The 18,456-nt window shown below is 43.2% G+C and overlaps 1 protein-coding gene across 3 annotated transcripts in view; it reads left to right on the plus strand.

Annotated features, from left to right (window-relative positions):
• CDK2AP1 (cyclin dependent kinase 2 associated protein 1) overlaps nt 1–18,456 on the plus strand; it is a 34,877-nt gene that overhangs the window by 11,590 nt on the left and 4,831 nt on the right. Inside the window, exons 2-5 of one of the 3 annotated variants that reach the window (XM_073627214.1) lie at nt 8,317–8,374; nt 9,341–9,408; nt 9,856–9,953; nt 16,251–16,377. In XM_073627214.1, the coding sequence (XP_073483315.1) occupies nt 8,317–8,374; nt 9,341–9,408; nt 9,856–9,953; nt 16,251–16,377 (351 nt within the window). The remainder of the gene's footprint in view (nt 1–8,316; nt 8,375–9,340; nt 9,409–9,855; nt 9,954–16,250; nt 16,378–18,456) is intronic. The other 2 variants (XM_073627233.1, XM_073627224.1) reach the window with 2 other exon arrangements.

Consider the following 18,456-nt stretch of genomic DNA (forward strand, 5'->3'; position numbering starts at 1 on the left):
GGGATTGAACTTGCATGGGAGCTATGAGATGCCCAGCATGGATCAAAGAAACCGCAATTCGTTTTGGGACAACTATGTACCCTTCCTGTACATACTCCTTCAGCTTCCTCCTGCACAAACTTGCTTGAATCTCATCACCCCTCACTCCACCAGCACATCACTTGCTGCACACTGTTACTTCTAATTGTCTTTAGCACATCACTTGGTTCCCCAGAAACAGCTAGCACTATTTGTTGATTAGGCCTGACACTGACCCAGCCAGGCCTCAGTAAATGGTCTTTGCAGGCTGGGACCGTGAGCTCCAATGGTGTAGCGGAAAAGTCCTTGTGCTAGCTGCCCTACTATAGCTACTGATTCCAGTTAGCCTTCTTCAAGCCCTGCCAGCCCTCCTGGCTGCAGCTGCTCTTTCCACTGCCCCTTCCACCACAGTCCACACTCCTGGTTCTGCACCCATCTCAGACTGCAAGCTCCCAGTCCTTTCAGGCATGCCTCCCCAGTCATCCTGACTGTGCCTCACTCGCCAGCCCTCCCAGCTGCGATCAGTTGTCCTCCCTGGAGTCTCTTAGCAGTGCTCTCTCCAGCTGTCCTCTCTTTGCTTTCTCTTGAGCCTCTGGTCCAGGACCTCTTCATGTGTTACTGAAAGTGGTCCTGACTGCACCCGAGCCCAGGCCCAAAGTAACCCCCCCGCAGACTGGGGAGCCCCCTCAAAGGCTCCGACAGCCTCTGCACCTCACTCCAGCTCCTCCCCAGCTGGGCTTACCCTGGGTATTTAAGGAGGCCTGCCCCCTGCCAATCCGGATTGGGGATTGGTCAGGGCTCCTCAAACACCCCAGGTGGCTCCACCTCCCCTCCCATCACTCTTTCCAGAAAGCACTAGAAGCCTCTGGAAAGAAATGGGAGATCCTGATGACACCACCTGTGAGTCACCCAGCCCTACCCTGAGCCACTCCCAGCCCAGAATAAAAAACAAACAGGCCTAGCAACTAGCCAGGCCTGCTTAAATTTACCTATCCTCGCTAGCACACTACTAGAGGGTGCTACACCTCATTATATGGTATTTCTCAAATTGCCTTTCAGGATAACCATGGAGAGAGCGCAGCTCCGCCCATCTTACTGCGCTCTCTCCAAGGTTGAAGGGGTTTTTTCCTGTGACCATCCCAGCACCCCCCCCCCCCCCCAGTACGGGGGGGGGGGGGGGTGAAAATGAAAATGAAGTTCAATGCTTCTGAGCTTGTGTCGAATTGTTTCCGAACATGCGTAGGAATTTTGCGTGTCGGAATCTTTGCAGACAATCGCATTTTCGGATAGGAACTTTTCCCGACCGAAAAATAGAGAACATGCTCTCAATCTTCTGCTGGCTGGAATTCCGCCAGCAAAAGACCAATGGAGCATACACATGGTCACATTTTCCAACAAAAAGCTCTCATCAGAGTTTTGTTGGCGGAATTTCCGATCGTGTGTACGCGGCATTAGGGTCATAGTCATAGATTTCTTCCTCCAAACATGGCGAGTTGAGTTAATGCTAAAGAGCTCAATTTTGGTCTCATCTGCCCACAGCGCTTTCTCTTAATCCCTCTCTGAATCATTTAGATGTTCATTGGCATGACTGTAGATGTGCCTTCTTGAGGAGGGGGACTCGCTGTGTTTGATCCTTAGTACACAGCTTTCATCCAAAATTTTCCAAAGGGACAAACACAAAAATGTTTCTCGTAGGATCCCAGATTTTACGATTTTTGTTTTAATCAGTACAGTTTTCGTCCGTAAAATACAGTGCAAATACATTACATCACTTCCGAATTTTTTAATTTTGTCATACGAGAATTTTCATACTTTAGTAACCTATTCATGTTCAATATGGAGACTAGCATGCAAAAAAAATGGACAATCATTCATCTGATCTCATCCTGTGTACTAGGCTTTAGGTTAGCCATAATTGTTAAGCTTTATCTAGTTCAGCCTTGGGGGCTGGGCTGAATGGGATGAGATGGAATCATGCCCCAAAAGAAGCTTTTGTACTTCTTCTGAGTGTTGAGTGACTGCACATTGCTCTGGTGAACAGGCACAGTAGAGTAACATGGAAATTGGATGTCAAGCTTTGAAATGTTTCTGAAAACATCGTATGTAGTCCTGCACACAGTACCGAGTTCCCAATTTTTTTCATATAAAGGCAAATGATCAATACAAAAGTTCGCTTATGCATTTCAGCCCTTTTAGGGCCTTAATTCAAGCCCTGATTAAAGTAGAGTGCTAAGTGTATCTGAGCAATACAAACTGAATTAATTCATTTTAAATATTCAAAGCATACTCCCATACTTTATCTTGTTGAGAAATCACTTTGAAAAACGACCCCTGGCATTTCTAACAATGGCCATCTTGACTAAGGGCAGATGATTTATGTAGCATTTATTTCCAGGAACCCAGCTGCCCTTAGCTCAGGCATGCAGGCAGACGGGTGTGCTGGCCTAGGCCAAAAACTAGAAAGGTAACTGAAGAAATGTATAAGAAAAGTTTAAAACCAGCAAAAATAGACTCCTGCTAGCATTATTTAAATAGATAGGAAGATGTAAGATGAAAAATAGTTAATGTTGATTGAGGGGGTTTAGTCAGTTTTTAATAGGAAAGCAGAGTGACTGGCAGGAACACCAGAGATTTCATACAAAGGAAACCATACAAATAGAACAGGATACTTTTTCATACAAGTACATCGTACAGCAGGCACATATCAGGAATATGAAATGTTGGGCTTACATATTCTTTAAAGCAGTGTTTCTCAGCCAGGGTTCCATGGGAAGTCCCCAGGGGTTCCGTGGGAAATCAACATTATGGCGGATGTATACCGCTAAATGTATTTTCAAATGTTGTCCAACTTGTCCTTAATGCACGCTGACACCTAGTGCACATGAATACTGGATGGTAACGCTGTAGTTCTGGCTCCTATAAGGTCAGGGGGCTGAACAGGGGAGGAGTGCAGAGAGCAGGGACGGGAGCTGAAGAAGGAGGAGGTATTCTGTATATGGTAGCACTGACCGGGCAGGAACACATGGCTCAATCTGAAGATGACCTTTTACAGTGGCTCTCTGCCTCCCCCCTGCACTGTACAATGTGCGCCGATGGCTCTCTGTTTCACCTGCAATCTGCATTACCACAGCTATAAGAGTCTTATAGCTGTGGCAATGTAGGGTGCAGGAGGGACAGAGCCATCGGAGCACATGGCTGGAGGTTAGAGATTGGGGGGGGGTGGGGGGGACAAAGCTGGCAGGGGCACATGGCTGCTTTGGGACATGAGAGCTGCAGGAGGCACAGAGCCAGTGTTCTATCGGATAGTGCCCGCTATCGAGAAGTGCCCAGGACAAACAGCGCAACATCTTATTCCGATGTTGACACGATGCTCTCTCCCACGGTAATGCTGTGTGCGCGGTCAGCAACGCCTTATATAGGGATGGGGCGTGGTCACTGGGTGATGTCACACTGTGACCCTGCCCATTATTACGTCACTGTCCCATCATGCCCCGGGACTGTGACGTATTAATGGGCGGGGTCACAGTGTGACATCACCCAGTGACCACGCCCCATCCCTATATAAGTCGTTGCGGAGCGTGCACATGACATTACAGTGGAAGAGAGCATCATGTCAACATCGGAAGAAGAGGAGAAGAGGGAAGAAGACGGTGGAGAGGACCAGGCCACCGCTAGCAAAAGAGCCGGCAGAAGATAGCGGAGCCCGGCAGAAGATACCGGAGGGCGATGAGAAGAAGCCGGAGAGCGCGGAGAAGAAGGAAGAGACCCCCGAAGTCGGAAGAAGATCCCCGGAGCTGCCTAATAAATTACTTTAAAAACCCGTCTAGAGTGTTTTTTTTTAATTTTTTTTTAATTTTTTTTTATTGACACTTTTTTTCCTATGTGAATGGGTAGGGGTACAATGTACCCCATACTCATTCACATAGGGTGGGGGGCCGGGATCTGGGGGCCCTCTTATGAAAGGGGGCTCCCGGATTCCAACAGGCCCACCGCCCACAGACCCCGACAATCAATGGCCAGGGTTGTCGGGAAGAGGCCCTTGTCCTCATCAACATGGGGACAAGGTGCTTTGGGGTGGAGGGGCCGCAGGGCGCCCCCCTGCCCCAAAGCACCCACCCCCCCATGTTGAGGGCATGCGGCCTGGTACGGTTCAGGAGGGGGGGGCGCTCGCTCGTCCCCACCCCTCTTCCTGACCGGCCGGGCTGCGTGCTCAGATAAGGGTCTGGTATGGATTTGGACTGTGCTAAAGGAACACAGATTAGTAAGGGAGAAAAGCAAAGCAGGAGAGGCAACAGGAAAAAGTGTACTGCCAGGCAGACACAAAAGTTGCACAACTTTTGATGTATCTTTGGATGGGTGCGACTTTGATGCCAATTTTATTTTTAAATGATGATACACAACTGTTACACAACTGTCGAATGGATAACATTCAGGTGTGACTTTCGTGCAACTTTTGAGGGTTTACATTGCAGTCCATGGCTCTCAAGTCGCATGAAAGACGGACAACTGTAGTGCAGGAACCTTTTTAAAGTCTCTGTGTACATATTTGATGAGTTGTCATTGAAAAACATTTGGTGTGACTTGTCATGTGACTTTAGTGTCCAAATTTGAATGACAAAAAAAAACTTTGTGTCTTACGCCCCATGTTGGCATGGTGTTCACCATAGCATTTTGCAGTGGCAAGGCAGTGTAGGACTGGCGTAAGAGGGATTACTTTGACGCAGTCGGCTGGCTTAAACATGTATTGCAGTATATGTGAACTTAATATCCCTGTTTTTCATTGTATAGTTTGTTGGGAAGGGTTTATGGCAGTGTGCAGAGGGTCCATTCAGATTTCAAATTTTAATGACAAGTCACACAAGTGTAAATGGATCCTAAAACTTACAAGAAGTGTCCTTTCTTAAGTGAACTTTTAGCTGTTTGCTTTTATATGAATACAGTTTTGGAACTTGGGACTGTGTGCAGGACTAATATTACATACATAGCTGCATGGCACACGGAAGCATTCTCATGCACCACACTATCCCACAAGATTCCAGACAAGTAGCATTGATATGCGCTTTATTCTTGATTTCTGAAAAAGTGCTTCAAATTTCTCAGGTGTGCATTGGGGCTAAGTGGGGTCCATAATCTGGACTTTTATGGGTTTATTTCACCTGCGTGTAGACTATGTAAGGCCACTTATAAAAAGCTGTGTAATTAGGAGTGGCTATAGGAGGTTATATACAGAGATTCTTGCCATATACCTGAACTGCAACAAAAGTCTATCCTTTGTGGTATGTCTGCAGTGCTTCTAAGGGCAGCTGTATCAACATGCTTAATAGTATATGCTTTGTATTTTACGTTGGATGTCATAATGTATCTATTTATGTTAAACACACATCACATTTATGTGGTTGCATTGTAGCCAACATTTCTTGGTAGGTTCAGATCAGATCTTCAAACAGTACATAGTCTGTGTGTTGCCAAATACCCACACCGGTATGCTGAACCTCATTTTACTAACAAGATCTGTTCTTTTAGCTATTGTGATATTTTTTTTTCCTCAGTTTTCATAATACATTTCAGAAAAGCTTGTTACATTGTAATTGTATGTATAATAGGAGTGTTGCAGTTTAATCATCTAGCATTCTCATACATGGTTTATCCAAATCAAACCTCCAGGACAGCATATGAGACTGGCTCTGCTCACCTGAAACAGGAAACCACAGGATCGACCATAAATAATGGCCAGAACAACATGCCCTCAATTTTACGGTGTTTCCTAGAGGCCTGAGAGGAAAAGCAACAGTTTCATGCTGTGTTCTCTTCTATAGGCCTTAATGCTAGTTGCAGAGGCCTCTCTATCTTTTCAGCCCCTTTTTATGCAGAAACAGTGGGACCTGGCAGTCGTAATAGCAGTGCTGTTTTGGGAGAACTTTTTTTTTTTTCTTCCAAAAGGACAAGAGCTCTCTTGATAGTTCTACTGGGCAGTGAAAAAATAAAACAAGTGCATCCTGGAACATGAAATTTTCAAATTCTTGGAGAAAACGCTTCTGCCAATAGTGCATACTTGTTATGAATGGATCGTTCAAAGGCCTTGATTTGCTGAGTGAAGAAATGACCACTACTATTTTGTCATTATGCTTCTTACTTTAGGACTTTGCCTCTGCATCACCAGGGCCTTATTCTGTTCCAGGTCTGTCTAGTATGAAAACCTTGTTACCCACAACTAGCGAAAAATTCAGAAGACTTGGAGCAGCCTTGGAAAATTCTGTAAAGCAAGAGTGCAGAGAAGAGTTCACTGAGGGTAAACCTTAAACATTTATGTTGCTAGCTGAAGATACACAGGAGCTTTAAAAAGGTTTACAGTACTCTAAGCTTGAAAAGGAACAGACTTGGCTTTCTATTCATGATAGATTGTACAAAGGCTTACAGTCCAAAAAAGGACACACATTTCCCATTCACCAAACTTTAAAGGCATTGTACACTTTCAAATGTTTTCATTGTTTCTACTAGGTAATAGTGTAGTGTTTTTCCATTATATTGTTTGCTTGCCTTACCTTGTAATGCTGGGCTCACATGTTGTGGTTGCAGTTTGTAGTGTCATGCCTGATTGATTCACCTATGTTCATGTATTAATTAGCCTAGCTTGTACCTAGAGACAGGCAACTTCTTGTTCAGGGTCACACAGTGTCCAGTGCGTGCTTAGAAACGTTACCATTTTACGTTGCATCAGAAGTGCGTGAGTGCTAACATGATGAAACGCCTCTCATTCAGCATGTGTGAGCTCTCTGGCAATTGCTTTGCCTGTTTGTGTTTACTTCAGATCTAATTACTGTTTAGCTCCCATCTGCAGAACACTAGTGGGATATGTAGTTTTTTTCATGGGAAATATTAGTCCTCAGACTACAGACAGAAGTCATGCATTAACCAGTGCAGTGCCATTCTGCATTCCTCATGTTTAAACAGAAACTTCTGACACATAAATGTAAATATTTACTCCACAATAGTGTACAGGGTAAAAAAAATACACCATGAAACTACATGATCAATGCATAAGTGCAGGTGAAAAACAGAAGGTGCAGGTAGGAAGGGTTATAATGCCTATAAAAGAAACTATTACTAATGAATGGACCAACCCATCTTCAAACACCTGTTCTTCTTTCCGCCTAACCAAAAATAAAGATTACCTTTTGCAGAGGGAGATGCAAAATTCCGGTACTCCCAAAACTAGATGTTTAAATTCTGTTTAAAAAAACATGGGTGCATTAAAGAGCCCATGGGCAAGAAGATTGGGAGTCTCCTCAAAACACCATGGGAAACGGGAGCAGCAAACTTTAAACCAGTCCAAGACAAGAACAAGCATGGCCCATACCACAAGCGTGTCCCTATAGCAAGCTATTTGCTATGGGGCACGCGGTGCATGCTCGCTCCTGAGCTGTGTGTCTATGGAGCTGCGCTCCATAGACACACACACAGACACAGACACACACACACACACACACACACACACACACACACAGCAGGGCTTGGCCCCATCCTCCACTTTCTTCTCACTGCATTTAATTGACAGTGCTGGATCTCTTCTCCCCTCTCTTCTCCTTCACACAGGGCAGGGGGAGGACAGAGAAATCTAAAACTTTTTTTTTTCTTTATCTTAATGCAAGGAATGCATTAAGGTGTTTTTTTTTTTTTTTTGCTTTAGTATCCTTTTTAAGGGAGATGTTTTGCAAAATGATATGAAGGAAAATAATGTCTGCATGGTTGTCCCACCAGAGAAGGTGGAAGCTAGTAACCCAGCAGATTTTTGTTGAATCCTGGCTCATATCTACTTTCGGAAAGGATGCCTTCACACCTCACACATTCTTTGTGGATTCAGAACAATCCTACAAATAGCCATATGTCCTCTACAAGATTTAGGTTGGCGGATCAACCAGGAGATATGCCTGCAACCTTTGGAAAAGAGTAACATTTTTTGCCAGACAGTGACTCAAGGAGCAGAACTGGGCCCTGGACATGCAGAGGCATTACCAGGTGGATCTTCTCTGCATCAAGGACAAAGCCTGTGGCGATTTGGTGATTTTTCTCCTGTCATCTCATATACTGTCCTGGAAGATGATTTTGGAAAACCGTTGGTTAGCTGGTAACTCAATTTCCTGGAATCTTTCAGAACAGCAGGGTATTCCTACTCATAGTTGTTTTATGTTTTGGACATTTTGTTTTATTACTGTTATTGGCCTTCCGTTCTTATTTGTTACTATGGATTCCAGATAGTTTTGGCCTTTCAATAATTTCAGATTGTGTTTCCTGTTTCAGGTGGGCAGAGCAACTCTCATATGCTGTCCTGGAAGATTCATGGAAATTCATATACCAGGTAACTGTTCTTTTTTGTGTGTTGCTACAGCAGTGGCTTTATCCACATAAACTATTCAACCAGCCAGTACTTGTCTACATTTACTTTCCTAGCCTTACACCTCATTCTTGGGCATGATGTTTTTGTAAGTCTAAGGCAGCCAGTCTCAACCAGGTTTCTGAGGAACCCTCAAGTTCCTCCAAAGCATACTATGATCTCCTTGAGCTTTGGCTAATTGAACTCCCATCTGGTGATGCCTTAATTCCAGGGCCAGTGCCAAATGGCAAACCCAGCAGTTTGCCACCAATTATATTTTTGGCTGTCTGTAAAGGTTGGCATCCTTTCAAAACTGTAATAATTGCAATTTTCTTACCACCTATGTAAGTGGCATTTTCTATATTGACCCCCATTCAGTTAGTTTAGTAAGGGCTCCCTGAGATCTGTACATTATTTTAGGGGATTCATTGTGGTAGAAGGTTTGAGAAACTCTGGTCTAAGATGACCCAACATGGTGATTTAGTGTTTACATGCCTTGCAGCGCTGGAAATATGTATGTATAATATATGGAGTACTAGTATACCATGCATTACACTTTAGTAATGTGGCATATAGTTTCATCGCAGCACAAGCTCATAGCTGTCACGTGGGTGTCATTGGTGGTAGTAACTTCATTATATACAACATGGTGGTTAAAGGTTAAGTTCCATTAAAAACAAGGCTTTGGGAAGGAAGGCGCTATATGCATTGGTTCCACCATAAGGACACATTTTGCTTTTCTCTCAAGTAAACTGTCCTGGGGGTTGCCTTGGGAAAACATGAGTTTTTACCTAAAAACTCATTTACTAGGAATCCTCCAGGACGGTGAGTCTCCCCCTTTTTTAAAGTTTGTGTCATAATATTGCTGTCCCAATGAGTCATCTTGATTATACTAAAGTTGGAAGCTACTGGAGGGCTTTTAAACTCTCTAGGTCTTGTATTTTCCTGCAGGCAGGCGGAGTCATCTCAAGTAAACCATCCCGGAGGATTCCTGGAAAAGAAGTTTCCAGAAGTTTCGGGTAATAACTTGTGTTTTCCATTGACATTTGGTTAACATAGATAGGTCTGCAGGCCCAGTGGCTAAACTGTTTATTGCAAAACTACATGGAAACTATGGGGTTGATTTACTAAAGGCAAATAGACAGTGCACTTTGAAAATGCAGTTGTACTCATTTTCCTTAGAGCTTAGTAAATCATCCAATTATATGCAAGGAAAGAAAAAAAAAAAAAAAAACAGCATTTTTTTTAATATTCCTTGCACCTGATTGGTTATTCTTTACAAAGTGAAGCTTTCTCACATTTTACATTTACTAAGGAAAGTAAGTGCAACTGCACCTGCGGAGTACACAGTCTATTTGCCTTTTGGAAATCCACCCCAATGGCTCATTGTGAAAATGTAATAGACTACTTCATTCATTCTATTATATGTAAAGTTATTTTTTACTGTTTTTTCTTTTTTTCAACAGCTGTAAGTGCACATTCTCCCTCTACTAGCATAGCATCCTCTGCACAATACAGACAGATGGTGAATGACTATGGACCCCCATCCTTAGGATATACTCAGGTAATACTGAAATGCAACTATAGACAGCGTTTGCATGTCAGTTTTGAATGGAGTGGGGAAAAGTTAGAATCACCACAAGGTTTTATTGCAGGCTATGGCTCTGCTGGGGAGATTTGCACCTATATGCCAAAGCTATGTGCAGGAACCTGGAGGTGCCTGCTAATCATTCTTAGTGGCAAATTAGAAGCGTTGATGTAAATACAGCTATAACATTTTCTTTTAATTAAAGCCCAAGAAGCTAAAATACCTGGATATGCTACTTGAAATATTTGGCACCAAACCTAAACCTACCTTAAGGAAAAAGTTGTTGTTGCTCATTAGTCAAACATAAAGCTACATTGCAGACTAGCCCTACAGTGCTTTATCCAATTCCCTTGATTATGCATGGTAATTATTAACCTTTAAAAACCAACTGCAACCAAAAAGTTTTTCTAGTTTTAGTGTGAGAGGATTAGAACCTCTGTCAGGATTTTATGAATGCCCTTTTTTGGGGTGATTTGTCCTAACTTTCTTATTATTTGATATATATCAGACAGAAAGGACATCTCTGTCTAATGGGGGACACAGATAGCACTGCAAACTATATTTTTAGTAAGAGGGAATGGTTCTACCCCTCTCAGACTTTTATTGTTGTATGCACCCTCGTTTTCTGTTTAGGTGAGGGGTGTCAGACAGAGGAGAAAGAGAGGAGAAACCCCCCCCCCCCCCCAACAGGAAAAACGCCATTAAAAGCGTGACTGAAAAAACAGACTTTGCACATCCACTCTACAACGTAAAAAATATGGCCAGGGTTAGGAATAAAGCCTAGGCTGCATGGTGTTCATCACCCTGTTCATGCTAGAGACTATATTGGCAGTAGAAAAAGATGGCAATCATATGTACTGTAACTTCTCAGTTACATTAGATGCCACTGTTCATTGGAGTCGCGCCACCTTGTATGGGTTGCAAAGCACATTTAGATTTGTACTGGAGCAGTAACTGGCAGTCAGTAGCATAACTGGCATCACTTATTCATAGAATAGTATTGCTTTGGGTGGGTACTGAGTAAGTGTACATTGCATCTAATGGCAACTCAGGCTGCCAGGGGATATATTCCCAGACTGCCAGGCATCAAACTGGGTGCTGCTTAGGCCCTGGTGGTCAGGAAAAAAGGTGGATACTCCTGATCCTGATTCTGCATCACAAACGGGGTCGATTCCAAACAGGTGAGGGAGATATGGATCTTCAGCAGAGCCATGCAAGCCATGGTAGGTAACCTATTTTTCTGATATGCTTCTGTTTTCCTAGAGTTCCGCTTCAATATTCCTATACTGCAAAAGTCATATACATATACAGTAGTATAGAATATGTAATAAGAAATGAAATAGGATTTTCTCTTACGTTCATTGACAGACGCAGCTCTTCTAGTCTTGCATCACCCACAGGTCCCAACTCCTAAAACACTAGGCAGGAATCGTTACCGTATTTTTCGCTCCATAAGATGCACTTCCACCCCCCACCCCCCAAAAAAAAAATGGGGGGGGGGGGGGGAGGGAAATCTCTGCGTCTCATGGAGCGAATATTGAAAAACTACCCAAATGACCCTGATCAAAAGTTTACATACCCCTGTCCTTAATACCCTGTATTGCCCCCTTTAACATTAATGACAGCTTGAAGTCTTTTGTGGTATTTGTGGACGAGGCTCTTTATCTTCTCAGATGGTAAAGCTGCCCATTCCCTTTGGCAAAAAGCCCCCAGTTCCTGTAAATTCTTAGGCTGTCTTGCATGAACTACATGTTTTGATCTCCCCAGAGTGGCTCAATGATATTGAGGTCAGGAGACTGAGATGGCAACTCCAGAACCTTCACTTTTTCTGCTGTAGCCAATGACAGGTCGACTTGGCCTTGTGTTTTTTGGATGATTGTCATGTTGAAATGTCCAAGTACGTCCCACGCGAAGCTTCCTGGCTGATGAATGCAAATGTTCCTCCAGTATTTTTTGATAACCTACTGCATTCATCTTGCCATCAATTTTGACCAAATTTCCTGTGCCTTTGTAGCTCACACATCCCCAAAACATCAGCGATCCACCTTCGTGTTTCACAGTAGGAATGGTGTACCTTTCATCTCAGGCCTTGTTGACTTCTCCCCAAATGAAGCATTTATGGTTGTGGCCAAAAAGCTAAATTTTGGTTTCATGACTCCAAATGACTTTGTGCCAGAAGGTTTGAGGCTTGTCTCTGTACTGTTTGGCGTATTGTAAGTGGGATAGTTTGTGACATTTGCGTAGTAATGGCTTTCTTCTGGCGACTCGACCATGCAGCCCATCTTTCTTCAAATGCCTCCTTTATTGTACATCTTGACACAGCCACACCACATGTTTTCAGAGTCCTGTATTTCACCTGAAGTTATTTGTGGGTTTTTCTTTGCATCCCAAACGATTTTCCTAGCAGTTGTCGCTGAAATTTTAGTTGGTCTACCCGACCGTCGTTTGGTTTCAACAGAACCCCTTATTTTCCACTTCAAACCCCTTTTGTGTCAACTTGAGTGCATGTTATCAGGCCAAAATCACCAGGGTATGCAAACTTTTGATCAGGGTCATTTGGGTAGTTTCTGTTGTCATTATGATTTAAAAAGAGTAAACACAGTTGATTGATAATAAATGGCTTCAGCCAAACACTAACCATGAGTGAAAGAAAAGTTTGTGTTATCATTCATATTCTCTGAAAAATGGCCAAAAAATCAATTTCTGCCAGGGTATGTAAACTTATGAGCACAACTGTATGTGCAGGACAGATACCATATTGAAGTACACACACACTACAGCAGGCACATAGTGGCTAGTTAATTGCAGATGGCCCTCCCTCTGTTCTGAGTCTCTGAGGGCTAGGGCTACATTCTCACCAGCGATTAGGGCCAGTGTGCATTGTAGCAGCAGTTCCTCCTGCGGCTGTACACCATTTGGTTCAGAATATTTTTTTTCGTGTGTTCCTCCTCTAAAACCTAGGTGCGTCGTATAGTCAGGTGCATCTTATGGAGCAAAAAAATACAGTAGCTTCCCTTTAGCGGGGGTTTCTACTAGCTAGGACTGCCCATAGGTGGTGCTGAGTTCTTTTACTGCCTAGTGTCCTACTCCTGTAGGTGGCGATATAACCCAGTGGTCAAGACAAGGAGAGCTCTGTTTGCCAATAAACTCAGAGAAGGGGATTTTATGGTAAGTAACAAAATAATCCAGTGATTTGTGATTATTGTAAAATCTTTTTCTTTGAGTCCTTTAAGGAACACATGAACTCAGAAACAGGAAGTTGGGACACTGGCAAACAAAAAAAAAAATCATAAGCCAGCCCCCATATAATCCCTCCTCTAGTAGGGAACAATGCTGAAAAATAGCTCAAGCTCTGTCAGATTTGCTGCAGAGTGTCTGTGAACAGCAATTTTCAAGTCTTGCCACAGATTCTTAATCCCTTCACGCCGACCATACGCAAATTTGCGTTCATGGCTTGAAGGGGTTAACCGGGGCGATGCTTGCAGCTGCAGGCATTACCCCAGTACCGTTTTTTTAGAGCCAGCAGTTGGCTTTTTAGTGATAACAACCAATGCGGCTAAAAGCTGCTCCGCTGTTATCCAAACGGGGCGGGAGCCTAGACTGAGACAGACCCGGATTCGGCTTTGTGCGTGTCTCCAATGTAAAATCCCGGAAGCGACATCACTTCCTGTTTACTTGGCTCTCAATGATCTTTTAGACCCCCAATCCCTCCATAAAGAGTACCTTGTGACAGCAAACAAAGTGATCAGAATTTTTTTTTTTTTTTATTAAGAGAAAAAAATGTAAAAAAATAAAATAAATAATAATAAAAACAATTTCTTTAAAGCGCCCCCTGTCTCGGCGTTGAACGGTGTTCAAATCGCACATGTGAGGTATCACCGCAATTGTCAGTGAGAGCAATAAACCTAGCAAAAGACCTCCTCTGTAACCATAACTCTAACCTGTAACCGTTAAAGTGTTGCCTATGGAAATTTTTAGGTATCGTAGTTTGTCGCCATTCCACCAGTGCGCAATTTCAAAGCATGGCATATTTGGTATCTATGTACTCAGCGTAACATCATCTTTCACGTTATACAAAAAAAATGGGCTAACTTTAGGCTACTTTCACACTGAGGCGTTTTTCAGGCGCTAAAGGGCTAAAAATAACGCCTGTAAAGCACCTGAAAAACGCCTCCCCTGCCAACCCATTGTAAGAGCCCGAGTGCTTTCACACTGGAGAGGTGCGCTTGCAGGACGGAAAAAAAAAAAAGTCCTGCAAGCAGCATTTTAAAACGCCCCTGCCATTGAAATCCATGGCCAGCGCTGCTGATGCGCCCACAAAGTGCTTTACGGGCGCTTTTAACCCTTTTTCTTCTGCTAGCGGTCAAAAAGCGCCGCTAAAACGACGGTAAAGCGCCGCTAAAAATAGTTTTTCATGAAAGTGTCTTTTTTTCCCCAAAAAATTAAGTTTGAAAGACCGATGCGCCAATACCATGTGACATAAAATATTGCAACGACCGCCATTTTATTCTCTAGGGTCTCTGCTAAATGTATATATAATGTTTGGGGGTTCTAAGTAATTTTCTAGCAAAAAATATGGATTTTAACTTGTAAGCAACAAATGGCAGAAATAGGCTTAGGCATGAAAGGGTTAATTGGATTTAGGTCTAGATTTTGACTGGGCCATTCTAACACAAACATGCTTTGATCTAAACCATTCCATTGTAGCTCTGGCTGTATGTTTAGGGTCGTTGTCCTGCTGGAAGGTGAACCTCCACCCCAGTCAAGTCTTTTGCAGACGCTAACAGGTTTTCTTCTAAGATTGCCCTTTATTTGGATCCATCCATCTTGCCATCAACTCTGACCAGCTTCCTTGTACCTGCTGGAGAAAAGCATCCCCACAGCATGCTGCCACCACCATGTTTTACAGTGGGGATGGTATGTTCAGGGTGATGTGCAGTGTTAGTTTTCCGCCACACATAGCGTTTTGCATTTAGGCCAAAAAGTTAAATTTTGGTCTCATCTGACCAAAGCACCTTCTTCCACATGTTTGCTGTGTCCCCCACATGGCTTCTTGCAAACTGCAAACTTCTTATGGCTTTCTTCCAACAATGACTTTCTTCTTGCCACTCTTCCATAAAGACCAGATTTGTGGAGTACATGACTAATAGGGCGTACACACGGTCGGACTTTGTTCGGACATTCCGACAACAAAATCCATGGATTTTTTCCGACGGATGTTGGCTCAAACTTGTCTTGCATACACATGGTCACACAAAGTTGTCGGAAAATCCGATCGTTCTGAACGCGGTGACGTAAAACACGTACGTCGGGACTATAAACGGGGCAGTGGCCAATAGCTTTCATCTCTTTATTTATTCTGAGCATGCGTGGCACTTTGTCCCTCGGATTTGTGTACACACGATCGGAATTTCCGACAACGGATTTTGTTGTCGGAAAATTTTATCTCCTGCTCTCCAACTTTGTGTGTCGGAAAATCCGATGGAAAATGTCCGATGGAGCCCACACACGGTCGGAATTTACGACAACACGCTCCGATCGGACATTTTCCATCGGAAAATCCGACCGTGTGTACGGGCCATAATAGTTGTCAGATTCTCCCACCTGAGATGTGGATCTCTGCAGCTCCTCCAGAGTTACCATGGGCCTCCTGGCTGCTTTTCTGATTAATGCTCTCCCTACCCAGCCTGTCAGTTTAGGTGGACTTGGTAGGTTTGCAGTTGTGCCATACTCTTTCCATTTTCAGATGATGGATTGAACAGAGCTCCGTGAGATGTTCAAAGCTTGGGATATTATTTTTATAACCTAACCCTGCTTTAAATTTTTCCACAACTTTATTCCTGACTTGTCTGGTGTGTTCCTTGGCCTTCATGATGCTGGTTGTTCACTAAGGTTCTCTAACAAACCTCTGAGGGCTTCACAGAACAGCTGTATTTTATACTGAGAAGGCAGTTGGTTTCACTAGATTTTAGTTGGGGGTCTGAATACAGATGCACGCCACACTTTCAGATTTTTATTTGTAAAAAAATTTGAAAAAAATGTATCATTTTCCCTCCACTTCACAATTATGTGCATCTTTGTGTTGGTCTATCACATGAAACCCCAATAAAATACATTTACGTTTTTGGTTGTAACGTGACAAAATGTGGAAAATTTCAAGGGGTATGAATACTTTTTTAAGGCACTGTATATTTTAATGTAATTCAATAGTAATTAAGGTTTTGGGACTTCTTTTTTGTAATGACTGCTTTCTGTTTGCTATACTGTTTTTAGAGTACAACCAGCAATCAGGTGCCCCAAAGCAAGTATGCAGAGCTTCTTGTCATCATAGAGGAGCTTGGTAAAGAAATTCGACCAACCTATGCAGGCAGTAAAAGCGCAATGGAGAGACTAAAAAGAGGTAAGGGTGTGTTTAATGTAATATTTATATTTTATTACAAACTTTAAAACCTAGTGAGAGAAATTGATCAAAACTGGAAAATTCACAATCTGAAGTAGCTGTGCATGGCAACCAGTCAGCTTCTATCTTTATTTTCAAAGCTTAACTGAACAAGCCTAAAGATACAAGCTGATTGGTTGCAATGCACAGCTGCTCCAGTTTTTATATATTCCCCTCAATGTATATCAAGCCAGAATTTTTCTTTAATTTTAGATTTAAAGTGGAATTATAGCTGTTTAGACAAATGGTGAAAGTTTTTACTTACTGCAGAAGAGGCATATCTATTCTACAATAAAGGCTTCTTACCTTCCTCTTCACATTCTTTTTTTTGTGTGTACACTGTGCTGAGCAGCTAAGTGCACAATCCTGACCCTGGTGGGTGCCAGGATGAATGAACTCCCATACGCATGTGCGGGTGTTCTGTCATTCCGGACTGACCAATCAAGATTGCTGAAGATTTTGAGTGCAGAAGAAGCTGGATAAAAGTCTATGCAGGTGGGGGAGCTTGGGGATATAGCATTGCTAAACCAGAGGTGAGTATAGTTTCACCTTAATGTGGATGGCTTATGAGGTCTGTGAAGTGTTTCTGTGTACTGATGGGGGATTAACTCTCACAATTTGAACTGGTGACCGGTGCAAAAAATGATGGGAATTCAACATTTTTGAGTTGGAACAGGAACAGAAGGGGAAATGTTCTAATGGGTAAACCTGTTCTGGTGACAACCATAAAAGGTTTCATTCACACCTGTGCATTGTGAGAATGTGCGCAAAATCAATTTTCTGCAACACTGCAAAACACGCTGCCCTTTTGCAGACGCGTGGTGATGCCATTAATTGGTAATGGCAGCCCCATGCATCTTACGAACTCACATAAACAGTACCATGTTTTGGTGCAGCGTAGTTTTTAAAATGGGTCTGTGTGTGTGTGTGTAGGGCAGCCCCTTGAAATTAATGAGCTCCCCTAACTGCAATATGGGGGGAATGTGCAAAAAAAGCATGAAGGGATTTCCTCTCCCTATGGAGATGTTTGCTCTTACTTGCTGCTGTGTCTCTTAGAGAGGAAGTGAGGGGAAATCTCCCAGAGGCAAAACTGACAAAAAAAACGTCACAGGGGTCTTTAAGCGGAGTTCCACCCGGTTCTGTGTTTATTAATATTCAGCGGCTACAAAAAGTGTAGCTGCTGACTTTTAATGAACACACTCACGGGTGCCCGAAGCCTCGCTCCTCTCCAACACCTGTCCGCGGCGCCGGCATTACTGCTGTGGGCACCTGTCACAGCTTGCGGCTTCACAGCCAGGTGCGCACTGCGCATGCGCGTCGTGAATGGCTGTGCAATCTTCTGGGACCTGTGACGTGTCCTAGAAGATTGCAGGGAGGTAGGGGATGCGTAGGGGGAGAGGAGGAGTCGCCTAGGCGGCCTGGAGCTGGGTCGAAATGTAGACAGAAAAGAATTACTCCTGCGCTCATGAAGGCATTGTTGGTGTAAATTGGTAGTACTGTTAAAATGGCAAAACTGGAGAAAATGGTCTTGCGTGTCCCGCTCCCTAAACTGCCCAGGGGTGGTCTGGAGAAGACTGTGTGGGAATGGTGGATGGAAGGCGCGTGATCAAATGCTTACATCAAAATTATACAGTTTACTCATGTACAATGGAATACATACATGTAAGAAATATATACTACATTTCGTAAAAATTAGGTTACAAAATATGCACTTAAAAGGTTAAAAGTGGGACATGCCCATGCAAATGCAAGTATCTAAAAATAGGCCGACGCGTTTCGAGGATAACCTCTTCATCAGAGCCTTGAGGACAGGAACACAGTCTGTGTAAACAAGTAGACCAACATATATACACATGGAGAGGAGTGGCTAGTTGGGAGATATATCATGTGATGAATAATTAGTTCTCCTTAGCTCCATACCAGTCCATATCAAAGCGCTCTAAATGAAATAAAAATCATATATGTATAGTACGGAGCACATAGAGAATGTATGCTACACAGTACAGACTGGAGACGTATAGTTGAAGTACGAATTCATAA

Source organism: Aquarana catesbeiana, linkage group LG01 (genome assembly GCF_042186555.1).
Source record: "Aquarana catesbeiana isolate 2022-GZ linkage group LG01, ASM4218655v1, whole genome shotgun sequence".
NCBI classification, from domain to species: Eukaryota; Metazoa; Chordata; class Amphibia; order Anura; family Ranidae; genus Aquarana; species Aquarana catesbeiana.